This window comes from Plecotus auritus (assembly GCF_963455305.1).
Source record: "Plecotus auritus genome assembly, chromosome: 4".
Taxonomy (NCBI): Eukaryota; Metazoa; Chordata; class Mammalia; order Chiroptera; family Vespertilionidae; genus Plecotus; species Plecotus auritus.
In genome coordinates, this window is record NC_137775.1 from 38,376,289 (window position 1) to 38,403,050 (window position 26,762).

Below are 26,762 nucleotides of genomic sequence, written 5' to 3' on the forward strand. Positions count from 1 at the left end.
GTCCTAACATAAACATTATGACTTCTTTAAACAGTACACAGAATGAATTAGAGATTAGACTGTTTTCATTGTCACACATCTAGCAGCTTATCTCCCTTTAACATCATTTTTAAAACTTACATCTACATTTTGACCCAATGTGTAAAGTTTAATGAAAATAAGATTTTTTTAATATTCAGGAGTGTGGTTATCCTGTACCTACAGCTTTAATTGTTCAGTCCAACATGCATTATTACCTTGCATGTATCTGTGAATCATCTTCAGAGTTAATACTGTTTTGTGGTTTTCATTCCTGCTGGAGTTCTCATAAATTCTCCCTAATCTTGATTAATACAAATGATTTTTTTTGGCATCAACAAATTTTATCACCTCACTATTCATCCCCTCTTCCAGATTGCTAATAAATATAGGCCGGAGGGGATGGCTTAGTGGTCTAAGCATCAGATTTGAAATACCTAGAGTCCCTGGAACTGCAGGTTTGAATGTCAGCAGAGTCAACCCAGCTCATCATTCTTACAAGGTAGATAAATGGAGTTCCATGCAGATTACTGGGGTCATTAGGATGAGATCTTTAAAAACTGAGGTTTGTTATGAGTGATACAAATCCCGTGTGTCTTTCTGAAAGAGTGGGGGTTTGGATCAAAATTTCCCTCTGAACTTGTTCTATGGTCTTCCTTATGCACTAATTGACATCCTCCTCCCTGGGGGTCTTTGAACTCACAAAATAGTACTTCAGTAGAGTTATAACCATTACAGGAACCTTTTAGGAAAAAAGTCCTCTGCAAAAGAAAGAAAATGTGATGATTTTGTATCGACTGCCATTGGTTCTCTGGCCACTTTATTGTTAGAATGTTTCAGTTCATGACAGTTGGCCATTGTTATACTTCGTGCTTCCTTCTTAATTATCTAAATCTAATGTTTAAGGGATTTCAAACATTCTTTTTTCCTTTATGATAGCCTTCAGTAAGAAAGGGTGTGCTACCAATAATGTTGGAAGAAATTTTGAAGACTAGACTCATGGTGAAGCAGTCAATGAAGGCTTATAAGCAAGACAGAGCCCTTTCACGAATGCTCGATGCACGACAGCTAGGACTTAAGCTTATAGCAAATGTCACATATGGCTATACAGCTGCTAATTTTTCTGGGAGAATGCCATGCATTGAGGTAAGTGGTATAATTCTATAGTTTTTTCAAAAGAGACTAAAGTAGCGTTAAATGAAAACCTGTTCATTAAAGCAGTTCCTTTTGTTTTGAAACTTTAAAGGGTTTCATGTCCATGACGTAGGATTAGTTTTCTCAAACTGGGGCTTATATACATACATACTCTTCAGGATTTGTGGGTTTTCTCTGTAAGAACTGTTGTGTCTTCAGTAATTTTAGAAATTAGCATACACATATTTCTACATAACCTGGATGACTATATTGTAACCAACTATTATTAGCATGAGATTTCAATGCCACATTTATAGCAATGTTTACAACAACCTTGGTACTAATTCCTTTTAATGTATTGATAGAGATTTGATGGTTAGGTTGCTTCTCCAAATGTCAGTGAACAACAATCATTTCATATTTACTCATGTAGCAGTAGATATAAAGCAGAACCTTTCTTTTATAATGGTAGTTGTAACTAAAAGATACTTTTCGTAGAATAAGACTAATTTTATTATTTACTAAAGTAGGGTGTTAATTTGACACAAATTCAATATAGTGTAACAGACTAAAATAATAATTTACTAGTGATTGAGAAAAGAATGATATAATTTGTTTAGTTAATGATCTTTTTGTGTCAAATGAAGGCCAGAACGTTGTGGTCTACCAATTATTTTCCTCTTTTTATATACAATCTCTTAGCCCTGTACCAAAGTTATATTTAATTACCACGCTTTTCCCTCTCTTCTGCCCCCTCACCCTCATGCCACTGAATTCTTCAGGTTGCATAGTCTTCAGGCAGGGGTAGCTGCAAGAGTTCTGACTCTTCCGGGTGTAACTTAAATGGGTCAGAGCAGGCAGCAGGAGGCGGGCAGTTAGGTCCATATGTGCATGTATCTCAAAAGCACATTTGACTTGACACTAGGTGGCTCACCTACCCAGCTAGTTGCCATCACATATTTTGAAGTGTATCTTTTTTAAAGTGGCAACAGATGACAGATTAAAGATTAAAACTTGAATTTCAATTAGATAACATGATTTTTTAAATGTATTAGGTTATAGTTGACCTACTTTTAACGCATGAAAAGGTCTCAACAGAGACCTTTAAATTTCTGCTACAGTATTTCTATTTATTCCTTTGTTCATACACTTCATATCTCCTTTATAAAGCAACTTTAAACAGCCTTTTAAATACTATTTAATCCTACATTTAGTTCAGATAATTCAAATTTTACAGTTAAAGGGGAAGGGATTATTATTACTATTGTCGCTTCTTAACATGACAGGAAAAAGTATGTAATTCTTATTTTAAAATTCTAAAAAAGAATGCTCCATTTGTGCTGATGGGCAATTTTCCCCAACTCTTAGCTTTAATGAGTTAAATAAATGAAGCAGCAATGCTAAATACTATGTCATTTTTTGCCATGATCATTGTTAAGACTCACCACTCACGAGTGAAAAAACCCTTGTTAGACATATACCTGCCTACTTGATTTAAATGGAATACTTGTCATGTAATTTCCATCATATAGTTATACATTTTCCTTGTTTTACGATTATCTAAAAATTTTGTATAACCAATCACTGAGATTTCAGTTCAGCATTAACTTTAATAATACTGAAAAATTGTCATAACCTCCAACAAAATTTTGAAAGATACACATATTCACAAAGAGTAATTTCCTGCTTGATTGGTTATAAAAGCATATTAGAAAGTCCTTGAATAAATAAGATTCTATTATTCCAGGAATTAAATGTAGCTGTGTACCTGTGTAAAATGCAATCCATTGTACTTACTGATACATTCACAGGCAAGTCTGTATATTGAATGGCTCCTTCTTTTAAATTCTTCATCTTACTTTCTTCTTGAATACTTGTAGAAAGAATGGTGACTATTTGGTTTCTTTTTATGTTCCTTTCCCTTTATTTAATTTTAGAAATGTTTAGTATTTAAAAGTAACTATTATATTTTAAAAGTCTATTGACTTTACTAAGCTATGTTAAAATATTATTTCAATGTGTTTGTACCAATAGGTTGGTGATAGTATTGTTCACAAAGCCAGAGAGACCTTGGAACGAGCTATTAAACTGGTGAATGATACCAAGAAATGGGGAGCGAGGGTTGTATATGGTGATACTGACAGGTAATGAACTTTCTGTTTTGAAGCTGTCTTTTTGAATCTCTTTAGATATTCATTTCAGTGTTTAGAATGGCTTAAGGGTAATCATTCTTAAAATAGAGTTTTATCCAAGTCCTTTCTGGTTCTTATGATCAGAGTTAGGACAAGTCCTGATTTACCAAATATGATCCTGAGCAAGAAAATGTAAGTATCCTGAGCCAAACACTGTGAAGATTCCCATGGCATCCTTCCAGGTAGCCAAGTAGATAGTGATCTATAAAAAAACTGTGTACATAGGAGTCCAGTCTGTTTAAAGAAACAGCTTTTAATGTGAATAATTCTTCATATAGCTGCAGCTCTCTGAATTTAAATATATATCTTACAATAAATAATAAGACTGTTCTTGAGGGACAGTTGCCAAAGTTGTGAGTGGTTAACTTTTTACTAGGCCCCAATGTCTGTTGTTAAGAATGATTCTTCAAAAGGAAATCTATAACCTATTTTTTAAAATAAGACTATATTGGTATAATGAGTATCAGATGGGCCTAAAGAGACACTATTATAGCTAACTAAGGCCTGTTTGTTCTGCTTTAATGAATGTTAAAATAATTCAGGTTGATATCATTTATTTTAAAGACCTTAATATTGGATAAATACTTCTTAAGCTTTTCCTATCAGAATCTAAGTACTGTCTGCAGTATTGGCAGAGAAAGAGCTTTTCTAAAGAAACCATCCAAAGGAGATTAAAGTCCAATATAAAAAACACTTGAAGAAATAGGAGATTAGTTTAGGGGGCTCCAAGACTACAAACAGCCGAAACCGGTTTGGCTCAGTAGATAGAGCATCGGCCTGCGGACTGAGGGGTCCCGGGTTCGATTCCGGTCAAGGGCATGTACCTTGGTTGCGGGCACATCCCCAGTGGGAGGTGTGCAGGAGGCAGCTGATTGATGTTTCTCTCTCATCAATGTTTCTAGCTCTCTGTCCCTCTCCCTTCCTCTCTGTAAAATATCAATAAAATATATTAAAAAAAAACAAAACTACAAACAAAAGTCTTAAAGTCATGTCTCAAGATATTGTCCATGTCAACTATTTAATGTCTTTCTACTAAAATAATAAGTATTAGCCATTGCTTCTGTTGATCTCAGATTGTGGTATATACTGAAATGTAAAATGCTATTTTAAAGCTAACTAAATTATATTAGGAAAAAATGACCAATACTTTTCTTTATAAGTTACTTTTGAGTATTTTTTGTATTGGGATTTTTTTATTCATATTAGAAATTCTTTCCTCTTGACCTGCATGTATTGCTGGTGGGACTATACCTCCGAAATATCTTTCTGGAATTTAGTTTGACAGTATCTTTCAAAAAATATTTTTAGTGTCCACCATTTACCAAGAATTTTTTTTAAATTTACGTATAGGAATTTATTATGCGGTCACAGAGGTGTACCAAATTATTATATATTAATTAGCCAAAAAATTTTAATGACCTAAATTTTCAGTGATAGTTTGGTTAAATTATACTATATCCATACATTGAAATACAGTACAACTGTTACAATAATGTAAAAGCACTAGTGACACTGAAAATGTTCACAATATACTATTCAATGAAAGGAGAAAGTTACCCAGTGGTATGATCTGTGATCCAAATGAGAAAAGATTTACAGATATACACAAAAGATTTGGGATATCTTTTATCTGAATGGTAAGAGTATGTAGATGGCTATTTTCTTCTTTATGCCTTTTTGTGTTTTCTAACTGTTCTTCAGTAAACATGTATTACAAAATAATATGTGTGTCTTTTTAAAGTTGGGTGGTTCTAGAAGGAAATTGCCTCCCACATCACAAGTAAAATTTCCATGTCTTTATACTCACATTTTCTCTTATTTTATGATTGACCTAATTGTGTGTCATCCAAATCTATAAATGTCTAGGAACGACCCAGGATCTGCTTGGCAGCTGTGATAACTGAGCTGGTCTGTGTGTAACTAAACTAGCAATATCAGATGTCTTAAAGAGCTGTAATAAGATATACCATGTGAACACAAGGAAAGTTGTGATAAAACAAGAAAGCTTAGATCAGAAGCAATTTAATAAGGAAGGATAAGAGGGGGAAATGTTTTCTTTAGTATTAGACATGTTAGCCAGGAAAGTTACTCTTGGTGAAACTTTTTCCTTACACTGACTTCCTCATTACCCTACTCTATTTTTAATCTTCTAGTATGTTTGTGCTACTGAAAGGAGCTACTAAGGAGCAGTCTTTTAAGATTGGTCAGGAAATTGCTGAAGCTGTAACTGCTACCAATCCCAAACCAGTGAAATTGAAGTTTGAAAAGGTAAAAGAAATGTAATGCTAATGATCACATATAAAATTCACATAGCTTCTAGACATTTTTGACTTGTTCAATATATTTTCAGAATCAATAACAGTACACAGGCTATTAAAGTGTTATATTTAAAATATTTTCCCTTCGTTTTATATAATTTTCTCAAATCTTTTAAGTAATGTCTTTACATAAATATAAATGAAAAGACTATTTCAGTTAAGTATCTATATAATAAAGAGGTAACGCACAAATTGTCTGTTATGGCGTCACAGAAACGACAGTTCAACAGGCTGCGTGTGCAGCAGGGGGACATGTGTGAGGCTCGCTTCCCTGCCCCTGGCTCTGGGCCAGGGAAGTGAGGCTGCGTCCCCTGCCCAGTGCCAGAGTCCTCTTTTTCTCCTGGGTGCACGCGCCTGACAAACACCCCCGCAACACCGCACCCTGTCCGAGAGCACTCTGCCTGGGGACGCCACCAACCATCCCCCCTGAGGTGGGGGGGCCAAGGGGCGACACCGCACAGCAGAAGGCCAGTTCTCAGGGCGCAGTCGGCAGACACCAACCAGGGTGGGGGTGTGAGCGTCTGTGGTGACCCCCGGGAGGGGTCGCGCATGCAAATCAAGAGGGTGTGGACCGAACATGAAGGAAGGGCCCAGGCGCGACGACAGAGTATAGACGTCGAGGTAAGGCACCGGACCTGGACGGGCCACCGGGTAAACAACACGGGGATCCCACTGCCACAGACACACAGGGCGGCCCCGCGACGCCGGTCGATCCTCCCAAGCGCACAACCTTGAAGCCTCCTCCTGCAGTGCAGACCCAGCCCTGCCACCATGGAGACCACAGGCGACCCTCACACCACAGGGAAGCCACCGCGGCTTTCTCCAGCCGTCCACCCATTCATCTGCCCGGTCCGACCTGGACGGCGGCTCGCATCCTGGGTGGAATGCCCCCGGAGGACAAGCCAGGTCCCAACTGTGCCTGCGCAAGCACACCCGTCACCTGTGGATTCAGGATGGGAGCGGACGGAGAGCCACTCGAGGCGTGGGAGTGGGCACACCGGAGGATGGGAAAGGCCTCCACGTCCCCCCACTTCGGCACGCAATGGGATAAAAGCCTCGCGCACGTGCACAAACACAGCGGTCTCCGCAATGGATGCCGGCCCAGCGGGACGCTCCCCCGACTCAGAGGAGGGAGGCATGGGCCACAGTGGGCAAGACACAGCTGCGTTGTCGCTTGGCCCCTCAAAGCTGTTGTGAGAGGGGCCCAAGTGCCCAAACAGAGGTGGCTACAGGTCCCAGAGAGGAAAGAAGTTGGTGCTAAGACAGGACAAAAAGCATAGAATTTTTAATTAGCTTGTAAAAAGATAAAAGAGTGAGGGAGGAGGGGGAAGAAGAGAAGGAGGGAGGAAAGAGCTTTATAAAGGAGTCAGTAGACAGCAGAGTTAAAGAAGGAAAGAGGATGTATGAGTGAACTGTAGGAGCTATAATGAAAATCAAGTATAGTTGTGTGCTGGGGAAAGATTTTAAAAGTAGGAGAAAAGAAAAAAGATAAATGATAGTGAAAAGATAGATAGATATTAAAACAGTGGAAGTAGAGAAGAATGTATGGGAAAGGTAGGATGAGAAAGAGGGAGGGAAGAAAAGTTTCAAAGGGGAACCGGTAGAACTTAAAAAGAGAATGGGAAGTAGGAAGAAATGAGGGAGGGAGCAAAGCAGGTCTGAGGGAGGGCAGGGGTAAAGATAAAGGAAAGAAGTAATGTGGGGAGGGAAGAAGGGAGGGTAGGAGAAAGATGGGAAGAAGGATGATGGAACAGAAGTAGGAAATGAGGAAAGAAAAGTTTATAAATGGTGAGTCAGTAGGAAAAAGTGTTACATAAAGGAGAGAGAAAAATTGTGTGAGAGGGAGAAGCCAATAAGGAAGTCAAATACAATTGTGTGTGAATGGGGATAAGATTTAAAAAAAAGTTAATAGGGGCAACCAGGCCGGCAGGGGAGGGCAGTTAGGGGGATCAGGCCGGCAGGCAGAGTGGTTAGGGCAGGCAGGCAGGTGAGCAGTTAGGAGCCAGAGGTCCCACATTGCGAGAGGGATGTCCAACTGCCAGTTTAGGCCTGATCCCACAGGGCAGTTGAACATCCCCCAAGGGTTCCCGGATTGGAGAGGGTGCAGGTCGGGCTGAGGGACACCCCCCATGCACGAATTTCATGCACTGGGCCTCTAGGTGACGTATAACAGACCACACCAAATGTAGTGGTGTAAAATAATCATTTTACTATGCTCAGGAATTCAGAAAGGTTGCAGCAGGGATGGCATATCTCTGCTCCACCATGTCTAAGTCCTCAGCTGAGAAAACTTAAAGGCTGGCGGTGACCCAGCTAAGGACTGAAATCACCTGAAGCATGATCACTCTCATGCTGGCTGCTGACTGGGACCTCAGCTGGGGCTGTCAGCTGGAACACCTGCTCATGGCCTTTCCGTGAGGCTATTTGCTCTTCCTCACAGTATGATGGCCGAGTTCTAGGAATGAACAAAAGTTGTTTTGCTTTTTGTGACCTAGTCTCAAAGTCACACACATCATAGCCTGTCTAGATTTAATGGGAAGAATGTCAGAGTCACATTGTAGAAAGACCATGTGGAATAGGAGATATTAGTTCTTTGAAATATATAGTCTGCCAGAAGGACCTTCGACTTTTCACTTTACTTTAGATGTCAGGTATGTATTTAGTTCTTTCTATATAAAAGATACTGAGCTAGGAGAGGTGTGGAATGCAAATCAGCCTAAGACACAGTCCTGCCTTCTAAGAGCAATAATCTAAAAGGAAAAATTAGAAATGGATATAAATGATCTTTGTTATTGTAAACGTCGGAAAGTCTCATAAAAGCAGACTCCCTAAGCACTGTTAAGAACACAAAAGAAGTTATGCTGTCCTGGCTGTATGGGGACACACTATGTAGGAAGTAATATTGTACTGTGTCTCGGAAAATGGTTAGATTTTCAGTAGGCAGCCACGGGCAGCAGTTGTTCTCAGGAAAAAAAATAGCATGTAGAAGGATGTGGAGTTGGAAAAGCCCAATGTGGGAATACAGAGAAGCAGGAGAGACGTCTGGAAACATAAAGTTAAGACCAGATTGTAGGGGGAGAAACCAAGATGGCGACATAGGTAAACACCTAAACTTGGTGCCTCACACAACAATTTCAAAACTGCAACTAAAAGACAAAACAGACATCATCCAGAACCACAGGAAGGCTGGCTGAGTGGAAATTCTACAACTAGAAGGAAAGAGAAAAGCACACTGAGACTCAGAGGAGCTGCAGAAGGCAGAGGTACCGAGGCGCGCATGGAGAGGGCTGGCAACTGAGTGTGCAGCTGGTTTTCTCAACTGGGTGGGAGGCAAAAGCTCCCAACGGTTCTGAACTCCAGTTCTGGGCGAGAATCTGGGGACGCATACTCATACAGGAAGAAACTGGACTGTCAGGAAAGAGAAAAGCACACTGAGACCCAGAGGAGCTGCAGAAGGCAGAGGTACTGAGACGCGAGTGCGCGGAGAGGGCTGGCAACTGAGTGCATGGCTGGCTTTCTCAACCAGGAGGGAGACAAAAGCTCCCGACTGCACTGAACTCGAGTTCCGGGCAAGACTCTGGGGACCCAGACTCATTCGGGGAGAAACTGGACTGTCTGGCAGCAGGCAAAACTTGAGGGCGACTTTCTCTCAGAGGTGCTTGCAGTGATTACTGCGGGACACTGAGACCCAGGGGCCTGGTAGGGCAGGGCTGACAGGAAGCCATTGCTGTCTGCTCTGCCCTGAGACTCTGCCCCATCCAAGCTGAGCACAGAGGCTTTTGCAAATCTTGTCTCATAAGAGTGTCTCCAGCACAGAAGTTCTTCCAGTGTAGACACAGCTGATCCTCACAGCCAATTGGCCTGGAGGTCAATTCCTCCCAGTGATACCAACAACAATCAAGGCTTAACTACAACAAGACTGTGTACACAGCCCACAAAGGAGTGCACCACGAGTGTCCACCTCAGGTAACTGGGGAGGCTGAACCACTGGGCCCTATAGGACACCTAGCACACAAAGCCACTCTATCAACTCAGAAGCAGCCAAAATGTGGAGACAAAGAAACAAGTCACAAATGAAAGAAATGGAGGAAAGCAAATGACTAGATATAGAGTTCAAAACCACGGTTATAAGGTTTTTCAAGAATTTTCTAGAAAAGGCCGATAAATTTAGTGAGACCCTCGAGGATGTGAAAAAGGACCAACTAGAAATTAAGCATACACTGACTGAAATAAAAAATAATATACAGAGATCCAAGAGGATCGCAAGAATCAAGTCAAAGACTTGAAATACAAAGAAGTGAAAAACACCCAACTGGAAAATAAAAAAGAATCCAAAAATATGAAGATAGTATAAGGAGCCTCTGGGACAACTTCAAACGTACCAACATCAGAATTATGGGGGTGCCAGAACAAGACAGAGAGAGAGCAAGATACTGAAAACCTATTTGAAGAAATAATGACAGAAAACTTCCCCTACCTGGTGAAAAATAGACTTACGAGTCCCAGAAGCACAGAGAACCCCAAACGAAAGGAATCCAAAGAGGACCACACCAAGACACATCATAATTAAAATGCCAAGAGCAAAAGACAAAGAGAGAATATTAAAAGCAGCAAGAGAAAAAACAGTTAGTTACCTACAAGGGAGCACCCATACGATCGTCAGCTGATTTCTCAACAGAAACTATGCAGGCCAGATGGCAGTGGCAAGAAATACTCAAAGTGATGAATAGCAAGAACCTACAACCAAGATTACTCTACCCAGCAAAGCTATCATTCAGAATTGAAGGTCAGATAAAGAGTTTCACAGATAAGAAAAAGCTAAAGGAGTTCATCACCACCAAACCAGTATTATATGAAATGCTGAAAGGTATTCTTTAAGAAGAGGAAGAAGAAGAAAAAGGTAAAGATAAAAATTATGAACAACAAACACATATCTATCAACAAGTGAATCTAAAAATCAAGTGAATAAAAAATCTGATGAACAGAATAAACTGGTGAATATAATAGAATCAGGGGCATAGAAAGGGCATGGACTGACAACTCTTGTGGGGAAAGGGGTGTGGGAGGTATGGGAAAAGACTGGACAAAAATTGTACACCTATGGATGAGGACAGTGTGGTGGGGGGGGATAAGGGCAGAGGGTGGGTTGGGAACCAGGTGGAGGGGAGCTATGGGGGGAAAAAAGAGGAACAATTGTAATAATCTGAACAATAAAGATTTATTAAAAAAAAAAAAAAAAAGACCAGATTGTAGAATGTCTTGGATACCAAGGTACAATATTTAAACTTGATTCAGCTAAGTTTATCAAACAAGAGCATGACTTAGGCAGAGATGTTTGTGGAGGATTGACTTCGTAAGAATGTACAAGAGGGGCTGGGAAGAGGAGAATCGAGACAAGATACTTCTTGCAACCTGCATAGCCTGAACTAGTTAGTGAGATGAACTGGCAAGAATAAAGAAAGGACACTTCGAGAGATATTAAGAAAGAAGGGTTAGTAGGAGTTAGAAATGGTTGATTTAGGAGAGCTGGTATAAAAAGGACAAAAGAGGAAGAGTCAAATATATGATAAGCAAAGTATAATCATCTCATTGTTTATCGTGTTCCTACTCTGAAGCAAGAATTCTGTTAGAAGAGATTCAAAGAAGACTTGGACAGGCCCTAACTGAAAAGTGAGCATTCTTGGTATCTGTCCTAAATGAAAAGTGAAATTCTAAGTGGGGGAAGGGGAAAATTAGAAATAGTGGTAATGAGTACTGTCCTAGAAGCATGTGTATGGTGCTATGGACACCCAACCCCTCTGGCAACGTGAAGAGCATGGTGTGCTTAGAAAATAACAGCAAACATGAAAATTTACCTGAAATGGGTCACAGACCTAAACATGAAAGCAAAAACTGCAAAACTTCTCAAAGAAAACATACATTTGTCAAGAATTGTGAAGCTTTTTGTTCATGATGAATATTAGTTTGTAGTATTGTTTTTTTCCTTGTATTGTCTTTGGGGACCAAAAAGAAGGTTGGACTCATGAGTTGGAAGTGTTACCTCTTCTATTTTCTGAAAGGAAAATATGTAAGATTAATGCAACTATTTCTTTCTTAAATGATGGATAGAATTTACCAGTGAAGCCATCTAACCCTGGAATTTTATTAGGAGGGAGGTTAATTACAAATTAAACATCTTTCATATATATTGAATTATTCAACGTTTTAATGTCAGTTTTGATAACTGTGGTTGTCAAGGAATTTGTCCATTTATCCTAAGTTGACAAATTTATGGGCATAAATTATATTTCCTTATTGTGGTTTTGATATCAATAAGATTTTTAGTGGTATCCTTCCATTTTTTATAAAATTTTTCTTAATCATTCCATTAATTTTTACTCTTTATGTCCTTATACTTACTTTGGGTTTAGTTTGCTCTTCTTTTCCTTAATTTAGAAGCTTGAATCATTGATTTCAAACATATTTTTTAATTATAAGCATTTGAAGATATAAATTTTCCTGTAAACACTACTTTAGCTATAAGTTTTAAAATCTTGTGTTTTCATTATTATTTGCTTCAATGATAAGGTTATTTAGAAGTGTGTTGTTTGAGTTCTAAATATTTAAGGATATTCCAAAAATCTTTTTATTATTACTAATTAAATTTCATTGTGGTCAAAGAAAATACTCTGTATGATCTTAATGCTTTTAAGTTTGAAATTTGTTATTTGGTCCAGCCAGTGATCTGTTTTAGTGAATGCTCTCATGTAACACTGAATAGCCATGTGTATTCTGGATGTTCTATAAATGTCACTTAGTTGATAATGTTGTTGAAGCCTTCTATATTCTTACTGATTTTCTGTAAGTTTTTAAGAGATGTGTTAAAAACTCCAAATATAATCATGGATTTGCCATTTTCTACCTTTTAGTTCTTTCAGTTTGTATTCCATACATTTTAAAGTTCACTTATTAGATGCCTACACCTTCATGATTATGTATCTTCTTGGTGAATTGATAATTTTATCTTTGATAATATTCCTCGTCTTGAAATCTACTTTTTATTAAATAGCCACTCCAACTTTTAGTGTAAGCATGTGTATCTTTTTCCATTTTTTATTTTTAACCTTTTTTTATCCTTGTATTTAAAGTGGATTTCTAGTAGCTAACTTATAGTTAAGCCTCACTATTTGATCAGATATAATCTGATCATTTCTGCCTTTTTATTGGGATGTTTAGACCATTTTCATTTAATATGATTATTGAGAAAGGAAAGGGAAGGCTCTATTTGGTAACTTATAAAAAGGGAGAGTGCACATACCCATTGATCTAGGAATTCCACTTCAACAAATTTTTCTGTGGATTAATCCATGCAAGGTTGGTGGAACAGTATTTGAAATTCCAAAAGACTGGAAACCTCCTAAGTGACCCATAGTAGGTAAGTAGGTAACTAGTTACATAAATTGTGATACCCTCACATAATGGACTACTGTCTCCAAGATAAATTATTAAATGAAACTAGTGACCTGGTGCGCGAAATCACATGGCCCCGCCCACCCACCTGCCACCCCGACTTGACACCCTGGGCCTAACCTCTCCACCCAGAGCTTGAGCGCGCCTGGCCCCGCCCCTGACCCCTCCGGCCTTCTCTGGCTGCTTCAAGCCCCGCCAGTCGCCTCAGGCTGGTCCCACCTCCTCCAGGCGCCTCCCCACTTCCGCCCCATCTCCAGAGCAACGCGGCAGCTCCGCCCCGCCATGGTGCCAGAGGAGAGCATGGAAGCCTGCTGTGCTGCCTCCTTCCCCTGGCAGGTGGGCCGCGGGGCACTCAGAGTGCGAGCGGTGGGTGACAAAGGACTGGTGAGGGGGGCACTGCGAGCTCTCATCCCCGCCCTCCCTGGCACGGGATGGTCCTGCCTCCTCTGGGTGCCTCCCCACTTCCGCCCCGTCTTCGGAGCAACACGGCGGCTCCGCCCTGCTGCTCATGCAGCCTCCCACTGATTGGTCGTTAGGCGTGACAGCATCCCAACCATTAGCATATTAGCTCTTTATTATGATGATGATAAGCAAAGTACAGAATGATGTATAAAATAAGCTACCATTATGTGTATAAGTACATGTATGTGTATAGACTATCTCTGGAAGGATACACAGGAGATCAGTAACAGAAGATGGCTCTAGGGAGGGAAAAGTAGAGGTTGGGGGACCAAGACTTTTCATTGTAAATTCTCTTGCAACTTTTTAAATATTGAGAGCTATCTACTAGAAATCCACTTTAAATACATGTGTGGGTAATGCTTAAAGCAATTTTTAATTCTTTAAAAAGGTATTATTGATGACTTTTGAGACAGCAGTGTCAGTTGAGGTAGGCGCAAAATTGATAGTACAGGCAAAGGAGTACATGATGAAGAGGTAAAGACAACTAATTGTGTGTGTTTTTCACCTCTAAGTGTTATATTGTGAATTAGTTGGGCCCTGAGACATATTTAGACTTTTTCTATAACTGACATTTGTTTAAAGAGAAAAAAAGACTTAAAAATAGATATTCATGGTAGAGGGGAAAAAATGGTTATTGAGAGACATTTTGTTTCATTTCATCACAGGTATATTTACCCTGTGTTTTACAAACAAAAAAGAGGTATGTGGGTTATATGTATGAAACACTGGATCAAAAGGACCCAGTATTTGATGCAAAAGGAATAGAAACAGTCAGAAGAGATTCCTGCCCTGCTGTTTCTAAGGTAAGTTTTATCTATCTTGTTTTCATCTTTGAGAAATAAGCGGCTAAAGAATCTGGTGAAAATCCTTAGCACACATCTAGGTGGAAGAACTATAGCTTATATGCCTATCTGTAACTACAAGAGGAACTAAATGATGTTTGAGAATTCGTTTCAATGAAACAACTTACCTGATTTTAGTCCTTAGTTTCTAACTTCTTCCCATACCTTACTTTTATCACAATTGCTGAAAACAACACGTGAACTTGATAAGATTTTCCTGCCTATCACTTGGAGATGCTAAATATATATCATCATATGACAACACGCAAAAGCTAGGAAGCTTTTGGATACGGAGAAGCTAGCAACAGATACTTCATAAGCAATATAATACATCCTAGATTAATTGAAATTTTGTTTTCTTGGGTTATCATATATAAGTTAGGAAGATTTCTGAAGAATGGTACTTAAATTACTGAAATTTCTCAGCTATGGTAATATTAACCATAGTATATTATATTTAATGTTTCTTTACTCAGTCCCAGACTCTTCCTATAACCAAAAATAAGTGGCATAAATGGAAACGTATTTGACACACTGAGTTTTATGAGAGCATTAAAAGCATAATAGATTTACTATCAATCTGTTATTGTCAGTATGACATATATGTAGTTATACAAATTTGAGGTGTTATTTAATACTAGTTTCTGGAAGAAATATCATCCAGTGCATTCTTTCTCTGAGGGCAGAATTGTACCGAGGCCAAACTAGCAAATGTCTTGTGTAAATAAGTATGGGTTCCAGTTCTCAGAATAAGATGCAGAACTTTTAGCTGGAACTAATTTAAATTCAATCCATTAAATAAATCCACGTATGTCAGTCATTTTCTAGTAGAAATAATCCCAGTACAGAAAATTCTGTCACAGTTAGTATATACTTATTGACACCAGAAAAAGACTAATTTTGATTTCACTGCTTGGTGATATTTAAATTTTTTTCTGTCCACCTGAATCAGGACCTTTTTACAACAGGGTAAATAAAACACAATGCATGAAATCATGATGCCTAGAGTGCTTTTACCTGTTTAAGAAAACTGAAATGTTTTATGTCACTCCGCACAGAGTAAATGTTTCATCTGCATGTCATTCGATATGATTTTCCTCGAATGACATGATATTCTATTATTAGAAATAGCTATACAAAGTCTCTAAAATATTTTCTAATTTCTAATAATTCATCCAGTCATTGTAAATAGCAGGTTGCTTAGGTAGATCACATTATCCAGTAGTCACATAATTGAAAATACAATAATGATGATATACTAGCGGATATTTTATCTTTATGAGCTTATCCTTTCCTTTTTTTTTTTTTTTAAGATACTTGAGCGTTCTCTAAAGCTGCTATTTGAAACAAGAGATATAAGTTTAATTAAACAGTATGTTCAGCGACAATGTATGAAGCTTATGGAAGGAAAGGCCAGCATTCAAGATTTTATCTTTGCCAAGGAATACAGAGGAAGTTCCTCTTACAAACCTGGAGCTTGTGTGCCAGCCCTTGAGCTTACAAGGTAATGATGTGCACAGCAGTACAACTCTCAACTTTTAGCAAGTGTAGTCCTGGGGTTCTGAACGGTTTGGAGAAGATGGAAAGACTAGTCCATAGGCACAGATACACACTTGTTTCTTCACCTGCCCACGGGCAGCCTCGCTGAAGGTGAATGGGCTCCCGCACTTTGTGAGCTCTCAAGAGGAAGGAGGAATTGGATCTCTTCTGGACTCCCTTTGGGTAACTGAAGTCAGTGAATAGTAATCTGGGCAGAGCTTGAATCATTGTTTCTCACATCAGAGTCACTAGGCAGTCCTTAATAGTGATCTACCAAAGCAGTGACGTAGCATTCTGGAATCAAATCATCTAACCAGCTAAACTTCCTTACTTTCTTATCTTTCATTGTTAGATTTATGATTTTTAGTTCTTAGGGGATTGAAAACATTTTTAGCTAGTTGATATCTGCCAACTCATATTGCTTTCCAGGTGGTAATGATTTACAGAGTAAGTTTTAAACTCTTACACATACCCATTTGGTGCCAACTAAGTATATACAGTTCTCAAAAAAATTGCAACTCTAATGCAGAGTTATCCTTCGTAGCTTTCCCATGGTTTTAACGTTGTTTACTTCTCATTTAACTTTCTGGGAAGGTGCATACCATGACAGTCTTTGAGTGCATATTCTATTTGGGTTTAAATAGGAAAATGCTTACCTATGACCGGCGCTCTGAGCCTCGAGTTGGGGAGCGAGTGCCCTACGTGATCATTTACGGGACCCCCGGAGTACCACTCATCCAGCTGGTGAGGCGCCCAGTGGACCTCCTGCAGGACCCGACTCTGAGACTGAATGCCACTTACTACATTACCAAGCAGATCCTCCCACCCCTGGCAAGAGTCTTCTCACTTATTGGTATTGATGTCTTCAACTGGTATCACGAATTACCAAGGGTAAGTCCTACTAATGTACCTGTGCTGTGACTATAGAGAGAAGTCACTTAAGATTTCCTGTAGAAGCAAATATTTTATTTAATGTTAAAATAGCATTTTACTAAAGCAAAGCATGCAGTGTGGATCTTAGCAATCTCAGTTTACTCAGAAGCCCGACGGAGTGGTCTGACTCTGTAATAATCTGGGATACATTACGCTAGGAAAAGAGTAGCTTTTTTATCTCCTTTTTCGAATTAGATCTGCTCAGTCATTTGCTGTTATCTCAGATTATGAAAAGCTGATGGTATTCAGGCAAACGGGTATAAGTTGATGCTCACATTATTTTCACTTTCTCAGTAAGCACTTAAGGCCCAAGGTGAAGACTAAGTTAGTAAGCCAAGGCTCACGTTGTGCTTCAGAGTCTGTGCTGGTCAGCATCTATAACGCTATATCCTGCTCCACGCCAGAAAACTTACTATGCCATCTCATCACCAGAAGGAAGGTTAAAACACTGGCATTTCTAAGAAGCTGACCTAATTACTTTTATGCACTGATTTATAAGACACCAGGAGAATACACCAATGGTATAATAATAATATGATCATGTATTTCAATGTAAAAAGAGTACCAGAAGACAGATTATTGAAACGAGCATTAACTTCAAATGAAGAATGCTTAGGTGGCATGCATCCAGTTGCATTTGAAATGCTCCAGGTTTACTTTTGCTTGAATTTTGCACCCTACTGCCTAACAGGTTATTTTTAACCTCTACTTGCCTTGTTTCCATGGCCCGAATCATGCAGCCTTAAACAGCATCCACTCTCAACCTGGATTTCTTCCATTGCCCTGAATGATCTCATGTTTCTCAACCAAAAATACTGAGTGGCAGGAGATGATTATTTTTCCAAAAGGAAAAACACTATATCTAATGATAATTAAGATGTGATCTCTGTGAAAGGAAGGACTTTGTTCATTTCTGTAGCCTCACTGTCTAGAACAGTGGTCAGCAAACCGCAGCTCGTGAGCCGCGGTTTGCTGCTCTGTTGACTAATGAGTTTGCCAACCACTGTCATATACTACCCTTTACCTCTTTGCACACAATATGCCACAATTGCCTAATCCTCACAGCTTCCAACTACACGGTAACATTTAGTCTAGTCCAGTGGTCGGCAAACTCATTAGTCAACAGAGCGGCAAACCGCGGCTCGCAAGCCACATGCGGCTCACGAGCCACGGTTTGCCGACCACTGGTCTAGAACAGTGCCTGACACACAGTGGCTACTTAACATTTGTTGCATAAATGAAATAATGCCTCAGTAGACTAGCAGTTAGCATAAGAACAGCAGCTGTGCTATGCAGCTGGCTCAAAGTTATTTCTGAATTGATGATTTTATAGATCCAGAAAGCCACCAGCTCCTCTCGAAGTGACCCTGAAGGGCGGAAAGGCACCATTTCACAGTATTTCACTACCTTGCACTGTCCTGTGTGTGACGACCTGACTCAGCACGGCGTCTGTAGTAAATGTCGGAGCCAACCTCAGCATGTCGCAGTCATCCTCAACCAAGAAATTCGGGAGTTGGAACGCAAACAGGAGCAACTCGTAAAGGTACAGCCTCATTCGATAGACCCAGAATCCCAAGCAGTCTGATGTTCGGGGATATGTAGTCAGCTCTCAGGTTCTGAGATATCAAACTGGTATGAAAGGTGGAGTAAGGATTATTCTATACTAGAGGCCAGTGCACAAATTTCGTGCATGGGGGGGGTGGTGTCCCCCAGCCCAGCCTGCACCTTCTCCAATATGGGACCCTTCGAGGGATGTCCGACTCACAATCCAGGACTGCTGGCTCCCAACCACTCGCCTGCCTTCCTGATTGCCCCTAACCGCTTCTGCCTGCCAGCCTGATCACCCCCTAACCACTCCCCTGCCAGCCCTAAACGGGCAGTCGGACATCCCTGTCACAATTCAGGACGGCTGGCTCCCAACCGCTTGCCTGCCTGCCTGATTGCCCCTAACCGCTTCTGCCTGCCAGCCTGATCACCCCCTAACCACTCCCTGCCAGCCTGGTCGACGCTTAACTGCTCCCCTGCCGGCCTGATTGCCCCTAATTGCCCTCCCCTGCAGGCCTGGGTCACCCTAACTGCCCTCGCCTGCTGGCCTGATCGCCCCCAACTACCCTCCTTTGCAGGCCTGGTCCCTCCCAACTGCCTTACCCTGCTGGCCTGATCGCCCACAACTGCCCTCCCCTGCTGGCCATCTTGTGGCGGCCATCGTGTGTCCACATGGAGGCAGCCATCTTTGACCACATGGGGGCGGCCATCTTGTGAGTTGGAGTGACAGTCAATTTGCATATTACCTCTTTATTATATAGGATAATAAAAGATCAATATGCAAATTGACCCTAACAGTGGAACAACTGGGAACGACCAGTTGCTATGACACGCACTGACCACCAGGGGGCAGACGCTCAATGCAGGAGCTACCCCCTGGTGGTCAGTGCGATCCCACAAGGGGAGCTCCGCTCAGCCACAAGCCCAGTGGTGGGAGCCTCTCCCGCCTCCTCAGCAGCGCTAAGGATGACCGTCTGCTCACAGGCCTGATGCAACCCAACCTCCAACACATAGAGGCCAGGCTCTGCCACTGGCCTCAAAGTAAAGAAGCTTTTGAACCAAGACAGACTCAGCATCTTAGTAGGAAAGCTGTCATGCAGGTGAACAGGGAGAGAAACCACCTCGGAAGAAACTAGGCTTTTAAGAATTCAAAAATTCTGGAAAGGTGATTAGGGATTGGTAACTAGCGGTCACCAACCAGTGGTCCACAGACTGGTTGGTGACCACTGGATAGACTGTATCATCTGCATCATTCTAGTTGCTAAGGTTTATACTGGTAGAACATTCTTAAGTTTTAGAGAATATAGCCAGTTATCCAGAATGCACTAAACAGATCTTATTAAGGGCAACAGAATCTAAAAGGTAGGATTACTTTGATGCAGCCACAGAAGACGAGCTTGTTGAAACAAGCTGACTTTTCCCTCTGCCCTCTATGTCCTAAATAGTTCTTAAATACCTTCCCTTTTCTCCTTTTCCTCTGTTACCATCCTGGCCCATCTCCCCGCCTCCCCTCTCTGATAAAATTCAAACTCCTTATCATGCTTCATACATTTTTCTCTGTTCTGGCCCCTACCTGCTACCTCTCTGTCACCATTTCTTCCCTTCTCCCTGTCACACTCTACCTCCCACCCATACAGTATGATCTTTCAGGTCCACTAATGTACCTTATTCTCTCTCACGTCCTGGCCTTTAAATACCCTATTCCTCTGCCTGGAATGCTTTCCTCTCCTCTCACTAGTCCTCACCTGAGAAGAAGAGTCAGCTTAAACCCCCAGACCAGGGGAAGCCTTCCATCCCTACAGTGGGCTCCTGCTTTACTGTGATGTGTGTGTGTGTGTGTGTCCTCCCCACTAGACACAGTGAGCTCAGGGAGGGCAGAGGCCTGCCCTTCTCTCACTGCTGAGTGGGCTCTCTTGCACGGAGGCCAGCCTGTGCCAGGGGTGTGTAAACGTGCATTGAACTGTGCCTGCTGACTGCACAGTTAAAGCAGCGATTGGTCACTATGTGAGGACCATCTGATTTTCAGCCACTTTGACTAGAACCACAAAACTAGTACAGAGCAACCACTGAAGTCACTGGGAGTTCGCAGCTTCTGTTGTATAGGTTGTCGCCCCGACAGCAGCAACCAACCCTCATTAGGCAAGTCCCTTGAAGTCGGAGGCTGAGTGGTCTCTTCCCTCCACAACATACACTGCACCATTGGTGCTATTAATATAACCAGAACCCTCTTTCAATAATAGTAGGACTTATTTCTTCCAAAAATGCAGCTTAAAAGAAGTGATGCCGTTTATAAATAAGGATAGTTCGTCACCTTTTAAGAGATATTTTTTTAACTTTAGGGTGTTTTTTTTAAGATAATTAAAATGTGTGTCCCCTGCACACTAGATAATCTGTAGGAGTTTCATAAAGCAGGAATTGGAGGAGATGTAATGAGAAATGGTGAGAAACATTAGTAATAGGAGATTTTGATATGCCTCTCTCAACCCAAAACCAATCAAGTGATCAGAAATAAGAACACTTATGAAAGAATATCTAAACATCATGATAAGGTAGACCTTATGATTATATATCAAACTCTAACCCAATATTAGAGAATACTCCATCTCAAATGTTTATGGAATGTTAAAAAAATTGTAAAGAAAACCTTACTAAATTTCTAAAGTAGACATATTACATTTTATCAATAAAATGCTATAAAGCTAGTAATTATAAACTCAGAAAATAAAATGATCCTTCCACTTGGAAATTTTAATACTGCTTATTAAACAGAAATTACATTACGTGTAAGATTGTAGACAGCCATAGCAGATCTCAGAAACATTCATCACCACAAACACTTTTAATAGTAAACACGAAAGAATGAAAATAAATGAATTAAGCATCTGACTGAAAACTTTTTTAAAAATAAGAAAGCCAAAGGATAGCAAAAAGAAAGAATCAAGACTAAAGCAGATGTATTTTTAAATGTCTGCTTCCTTGTAAGCTAAAAAGTATGTGTCCAAGTTGTAGTTTTTAAAGTCTTAAACGTAAGCTGAATTGAGCTGCAATGCTCAGGGTTTAAATCAGCAGTAAAGGATCTAGGAACTAAACATGGAGTTAAATTTAGTGAGGCAAGTAATTCCATCCTGGCTTATCTGTCTGGCCAGCACAGAGAGCATAAATATTTATCAGCGTGTCCTGGCCCCTGAGCACAGCCGCAGCACGCAGACTCTCACAGAAATCCTGTCCTTGGGAACCGGTTTGAGTCTCTTGTCAGAAGGTTAGTGAAAGGCTTCGCAGGAGAACAGCATACTTGGTCTTCAGCTGAAGCACATTTCTCAGTGGTGTGCTTGAGGCAGTATCATAATATTAGAAGCATTAACCAGTGTGCTCAGAAAAATGTGTCTTCAGTTGACCGGAAGATATTGAGGCAAAGAACAAATGCACTGCCTGAGACATCTCTAAAATCAGAGCTCTGCTGGGATCAGAATTAACTAGAGCAGATTTGATTTCTCTCTTAAGAGACAGTCTAGAGTAGTAGCTATTTAGTATTTCTTCTTTAATGGCCTGCATACACTATTCAGGTAAAAAATCGGCCTGTATTTTCTTGACCCTTGGGATCCTCACTATTCATCCTTTTCAATTTTTTGATGTTTCTCATGTTTTAGAATCTTTTTTTTTTTTACTATGTGACTTGAGACTACATATTGTTTAAAACCTGATCATTATGTAAGAAATAATGCTTCTCATTTTTTTAATTGCCTTATTGTTTATTATTTTCCCTCAGTTCAGATCTTATACATCAGAATCACTTCAGGGCCCTGGGAAGGAAAGATTCTTGGGCTCTATCCATTTCAGTCTCTGTTCTATTCATTGGCCCAGGGTGGGCTCAGGCATTAGCACATTTTTAAGCTCATGTACAGAGTTGAGAACCACTGGTTTAGACTACTGCTTTTAAATCTCATCCTTTTATTTTTCTCTTCTGAAACAAGAAAATGGATCACTTTTTTATGATTGGCATTTAAAAAGATAAACCTGAGCAACTTGAAAAAAAGTGCTTATAGCTCACTTAAGAGACAGTCTTTGAATGGTTATTGGGTAGCTTAGTATGTGGATCTTAATATAATAGCATTCTACTGTAAATGAAAGCTGATCTCAGGAATGAAATGAATACTTGGGGGATTTTGTGCTCTATGTTTTGTGAAATAATATCCTTTAGCCCTAGCTGGTTTGGCTCAATGGATAGAGCATCGACCTACAACTGAAGGGTCCCAGGTTTGATTCCGGCTAAGGCAGTGGTTCTCAACCTTTCTAATGCCGTGACCCTTTAATACAGTCCCTCATGTTGTGGTGACCCCCAACCATAAAATCACTTTCGTTGCTACTTCATAACTGTAATTTTGCTACTGTTATGAATCGTAATGTAAATATCTGTGTTTTCCGATGGTCTTGGGCTCTACAGCAGCGGTTCTCAACCTGTGGGTCGCAACAGAACCACTAGCAAGGTCGTGGCATTAGAACGGTTGAGAACCACTTTAAGGGCACATGCCTGGCTTGTGGGCTTGATCCCCAGTAGTTGGCGTGCAGGACGCAGCCAATCAATGATTCTCTCTCATCATTGATGTTTCTCTCTCTCTCCCTCTCCCTCCCTCTCTAAAATCAGTAAAATATATATATAAAAAAAGAAATAATATCTTTTAGAAATGTCTCAAAGAGATAAAAACTAATGAAATGCCCTGTAATGTATTGTGTGCCAGATGTCTGCCAGTAATCTGTGGTGGGCCAGAAAGGAGGGATTACAGAAGTTTGCTGTTTACACATATTCAGAGGCATTTCCCTGTTGTTTTATGTATTCCTCTTCTACTTTCAGATTTGCAAGAACTGCACAGGCTGCTTTGATCGACATATCCCGTGTGTGTCTCTGAACTGCCCTGTACTTTTCAAACTCTCCCGAGTAAATAGAGAATTATCGAAGGCCCCATATCTTCGGCAGTTACTAGACCAGTTTTAAATTCTCAGTACACAGAATTCCAGGTGCTATTTCTTTCAGTGTTTACCACTGAACTGTTGTGCATGGTGCTTTTTCAACTTCCATCAAGTCAAGTATGTTCATTGTCTATTATCTGAAGACTATGAAGACTTTTATGCTAACTGAATTAAAAATTGTATTTGTTGATCTCTGAATAGCTCACTTCTTACAATGTACAAATTCCTCATCCTTTCACCCTTCAACATTGTTTTATAATGCAGGTGTGGCATTTGCTCCAGTATGTGTAACATCTTGTAAATCCATTTGAGTAGATCATATTTACTTCCCTGTGGAAGAAGCACTGAAAAACCTCTTTTAAAAAACCATTTGTGTGTTTTCCTTGAACTGTCTGTATCAAGACGTGTTACTTAGAGATATCCATTAACTTTATAATTTTGACTGTGAAATATTTTGTAAATACACTTTTTTACTTTTCAAACAACTGAGTAAAATGTGCAATGAATTTTATACAAATGATTTTCAAGTTGTTTGGTATATTTCCTCTAGGTTTTGCTTGACTCAGAGTAGAGTTGTTATTCTGATCAAACTGTGCAAACAGTAGTACCATGTGTAGCATTTTGAAACATTATTTTCTAAAACCGCTGTCTTGCTATAGCTATTAATGGGGCATTGTGAGGAACTGTGCAAAGACATTTTTGTTACAAACCTGTGGGCCTGTTGCAATACTTTAAAAATTAAAAATTTTATTCCATTTTTGCTTGTTTTGTATAGACATTTCTATTGCTTCTAAATATGCTTAAAATATTTTCTTTTCTTATGTACTGTACAGTTAATCTTATTTGCCATCATCTTGAACACAAAATGTGTATTTAGAATATTTGTATAACTGTATAAAATGAAGAAGGAATTATGTGATCAGTGCATTGTTTTTTAAACTGGAAATCATTTTGTTTTAAAAGTTAATAATGGAAACCCTATTAAAATTGAATAAAATATGGAATGTGGCAGTGTGATTTTTATCTTACTATAAAAGGTATTATCTTCATCTGTTTTATAAGCCTGTTTTGTTTACTTCTTACCCTACTCTTTTCTGAATTTTAATTATGTAAATTTAACTGGTTATATCCTAATTGGTGTTACAATTCTCTTACCAAAACTTTAGGATTTAAAAAAAAAAAAGGCAGCAAAAGTTGTCTAGGAAAAATTTAGCTCTCATTTTTTTAGAATTCTAAGAATCTACTTGTTAATAGATCTTCTGAGTTCATTTTAATTTATATATAATTAATCTTGAAGCCAGGACTTTCCAGGGGGGGGAAGCAAAAATGACATTATTACTTTTCAAAACTTTATATGCCAATTTTTTTCAATAGAAAAAAATTTCTCTATCATAGAAAGTTCACCAAAAATAGGTCTACATTGCCAAATTCAATTTCTGAAAATTATATGGTAAATATGGAATCAAATACAAAACCATGTCTCTGCACATACTTCCCCTAAGTCTCACAGAGATATTGGCAATCCCCACTTCTGAGGTCTATTTTTGTTTGGGAGGTTGGGGCTAGTCCTCGGAAATAGGATTTTCTTACTCCTGTATGGGTGGCCACGGATGAAGTCTCCTGTTATTTTCCCTTTTCTAAGTTCTGTGCTGACAGGACTTCGACTTACATCATCTTTCTCATCATAGTAACTGGACACAATATTCTCAGCAGAATAACCATTCTTAACGTCTTATAATTGGGCACAACTAAACTAAAAACGGCTGCTCAGCACGCGTGCCTAGACTCGCTCTGTTTTAGCCTAGCACATCTCCACTCCCTGTGCTGCAGCCGACGGCCTTCCAGTGAGTCGTTTGCTGTTTCAGGAACTTGGACCTAGTTTACCAAAAAACATGTTGTAAGAAGCTTTCAGTATACTTCAATAATTATTTTTCCTCCCTTTTAGATCAACTATTAATAAAGTTTTCTCTTTTTACCCAGAACACACATATATACAACACACACACAATTACCATTTTCTGAATAATGCTGAAGAAATAATTTCTCTTACATTTGTTAAAACATTTCTCTCATTCTGCCCACCTTCCACCAGTGCCTTTCCCTAGATGTGAAGTATTAACAAAAACTACTTACAACTCCACCTCCTCGCCATCCCAGAGTTCCCAATGAACAGTGGGAAATGCAAATGCCAATCATGCAATATTCCACTCTATTATGCTCCACTCTCTTACGGAATCTAATGAGCAAGATAAACTGATGAACAAAACAGATCCAGAGACATGAGCATGGACCAGACTTTCAAATGAATTTTTTTAAGTTGATTTCTCAATTTCAAAATGGTATTTCTTACAATATTTGCATATTTGATTTTACAAAGTAAAAATAAACCAGGCTGTCAATGACATCATTAGGGCCCTGCCGTGAACAGGTCAGCGAGGCGGAAGGCAGCCATATACCCCTCGCTATTTTTAGGCTGGCTATGTCCCCATCTCTCTCAGCGAGACCAACACTGCAGGACAGTCTGCTAAGCGCACTGTACTTCCTGTTATCCTGTAATTCTCTCCTGATGTGATGGTACTTGTTACCTTTATTTTTTGTTTTATAAAAGTGAAGTCTGGCCCTAACCGGTTTGGCTCAGTGGATAGAGCGTCAGCCTGCGGACTGAAAGGTCCCAGTTTAGATTCCGGTCAAGGGCATGTACCTTGGTCGCGGGCACATCCCCAGTAGGAGGTGTGCAGGAGGCAGCTGATGGATGTTTCTCTCATCGATGTTTCTAACTCTCTATCCCTCTCCCTTCCTCTCCATAAAAAATCAATAAAATATTTTTTTTTAAAGTGAAGTCTGATACCATTAATGCCCCCAGAGTTCTGCTTAATCAATACCTTTATATAGAAAAACAGTCATGGATTGTTTCTAGCGGTTGGGATCTGAGGAGGGGGTCATAAGACACAGTATTATTTCCACACCCTCACCCAAAGCTTTGGCCAAGTCCCAAAAGTGGCTTACAAAGCATAACATTTTGTAGAGGAACTCAGATTTATAAAATCAGGTTTCTGTGTATATTTGGGGAAAAGGTAATATGGCCAGGAAGACAGCTGAAGGCATTTTTTAATCAAAATACAATTTTATTGTCTGTGAGCCTTTACCTGACTTGCTGCTGATGCCACCACAGCTGTCTTTTATTGGCGGGAAAGACAGGGAGGTTTCCAGGAAATAATGGGCTAGGAATAGGGAGACACCGTGCCCTGGACTTCTTCATGATCACTAATGGGAATACAACGCTAGAAAAGCATCTAATCTGTCATTGGTATTCAGTTCAATAATAGTCATATTCTTTGAAAAAAGGATAATACCACCTGCTCTGA

General features: G+C 39.8%; 1 protein-coding gene across 2 annotated transcripts in view; it reads left to right on the plus strand.

The window, feature by feature from the left end:
- The window catches only part of REV3L (REV3 like, DNA directed polymerase zeta catalytic subunit), a 184,078-nt gene extending 159,665 nt beyond the window's left edge, over positions 1–24,413 (plus strand). For both annotated transcript variants that reach the window (XM_080664192.1, XM_080664193.1), the window contains exons 25-32: positions 958–1,164; positions 3,187–3,296; positions 5,498–5,612; positions 14,239–14,376; positions 15,729–15,919; positions 16,599–16,845; positions 18,221–18,430; positions 23,282–24,413. In XM_080664192.1, the coding sequence (XP_080520318.1) occupies positions 958–1,164; positions 3,187–3,296; positions 5,498–5,612; positions 14,239–14,376; positions 15,729–15,919; positions 16,599–16,845; positions 18,221–18,430; positions 23,282–23,422 (1,359 nt within the window). In that variant the 3' untranslated portion in view covers positions 23,423–24,413. The remainder of the gene's footprint in view (positions 1–957; positions 1,165–3,186; positions 3,297–5,497; positions 5,613–14,238; positions 14,377–15,728; positions 15,920–16,598; positions 16,846–18,220; positions 18,431–23,281) is intronic.
- Positions 24,414–26,762: the final 2,349 nt, after the last annotated feature.